This window comes from Antrostomus carolinensis, unplaced genomic scaffold, assembly GCF_000700745.2.
Source record: "Antrostomus carolinensis isolate BGI_N321 unplaced genomic scaffold, ASM70074v2 scaffold28029, whole genome shotgun sequence".
Lineage (NCBI taxonomy): Eukaryota > Metazoa > Chordata > Aves > Caprimulgiformes > Caprimulgidae > Antrostomus > Antrostomus carolinensis.
Window position 1 is genome coordinate 392 of NW_010339661.1, and position 1,157 is coordinate 1,548.

At 59.3% G+C, this 1,157-nt stretch overlaps 1 protein-coding gene across 1 annotated transcript in view; it reads right to left on the bottom strand.

Annotated features, from left to right (window-relative positions):
* Positions 1-501: 501 nt before the first annotated feature.
* Positions 502-1,157, bottom strand: part of LOC104531138 (pepsin A-like) — a gene marked incomplete at its 5' end in the record, with an annotated part of 2,548 nt that continues 1,892 nt past the window's right edge. Inside the window, 3 exons of the mRNA XM_029086974.1 lie at positions 502-651; positions 742-834; positions 961-1,108. Coding sequence (XP_028942807.1) covers positions 502-651; positions 742-834; positions 961-1,108 — 391 coding nt within the window. The remainder of the gene's footprint in view (positions 652-741; positions 835-960; positions 1,109-1,157) is intronic.

The window sequence follows — 1,157 nt, forward strand, 5'->3', positions numbered from 1 at the left end:
TCCTGATCCCTTGTGGTCCCCACCACCTCCCCCATCCTGATCCCTTGTGGTCCCCAACACCTTCCCCATCCTGGTCGCTTGTGGTCCCCACCACCTCCCCCATCCTGATCCCTTGTGGTCCCCAACACCTTCCCCATCCCACCCATCTCCATGACCCATGGATATGGTGGCAGCACCTGAGCCAGCCCTTCCCAAAGAGACATGACACAAGGGAGCTTGCTTCTTCATGACTTTATTGTGCTTGGTGGCCATGGCAGGAGGGGACAGAAGCCCTGTCCTCGTCCCTAGCGCGGTGTCACGCTTAGGACAGGGGGGAGAGCCCAACCATGTTGTTGGCCCTGTCGAAGATGACGTAGTACTGGCGGATGAAGACATCTCCCAGGATCCAGATCTCACCGGACTGGGTGGGGATGTCGATGCCTTCGAAGGCGAGGGTGCAGTAACCGTTGCTCTGCAGCCAAGGACACGGTTGGATGGTGGTTACTCAGCTGTGTGTCACGCTTAGGACAGGGGGGAGAGCCCAACCATGTTGTTGGCCCTGTCGAAGATGACGTAGTACTGGCGGATGAAGACATCTCCCAGGATCCAGATCTCACCGGACTGGGTGGGGATGTCGATGCCTTCGAAGGCGAGGGTGCAGTAACCGTTGCTCTGCAGCCAAGGACACGGTTGGATGGTGGTTACTCAGCTGTTGGATCAACCTCCAAGCCCACCCAGCCCCATCCCTGGTGGGATGCTCACCTGGATCACGTAGGCACTGGGTGGCACGGGGAAGGCTTGGCCATTGATGTAGAAGACAACATCGGGCAGGCTGCTGACGACGCTGCAGCTGATCTGGAGGGGAAGAAATGTTGGCAGGTGGAGGTCAGTGGTCACCTTAAGAGGTTCCATGTGTCCCTGAGGTCTAACTGGACACCCCACAGCGCCTCAAAGGTCCCCAAAGCTCCCCTGGGGTCTCACCTCGCCGTTGGAGTTGGCGCCGAAGGTGCTCTGGATGATGCTGAGGGCGTTGTTGGGGACAGCCAGCAGCGAGGTGCCCGTGTCCACGATGGCCTGGCAGCCGGAGGTGCAGGCAACGGCTTCTCCATTGAGGTTCATGCTGAGGAGAAAGGTGTGGGGTGAACCTCCTGAGGGGCTGCACCCCCAAAAAACACCAG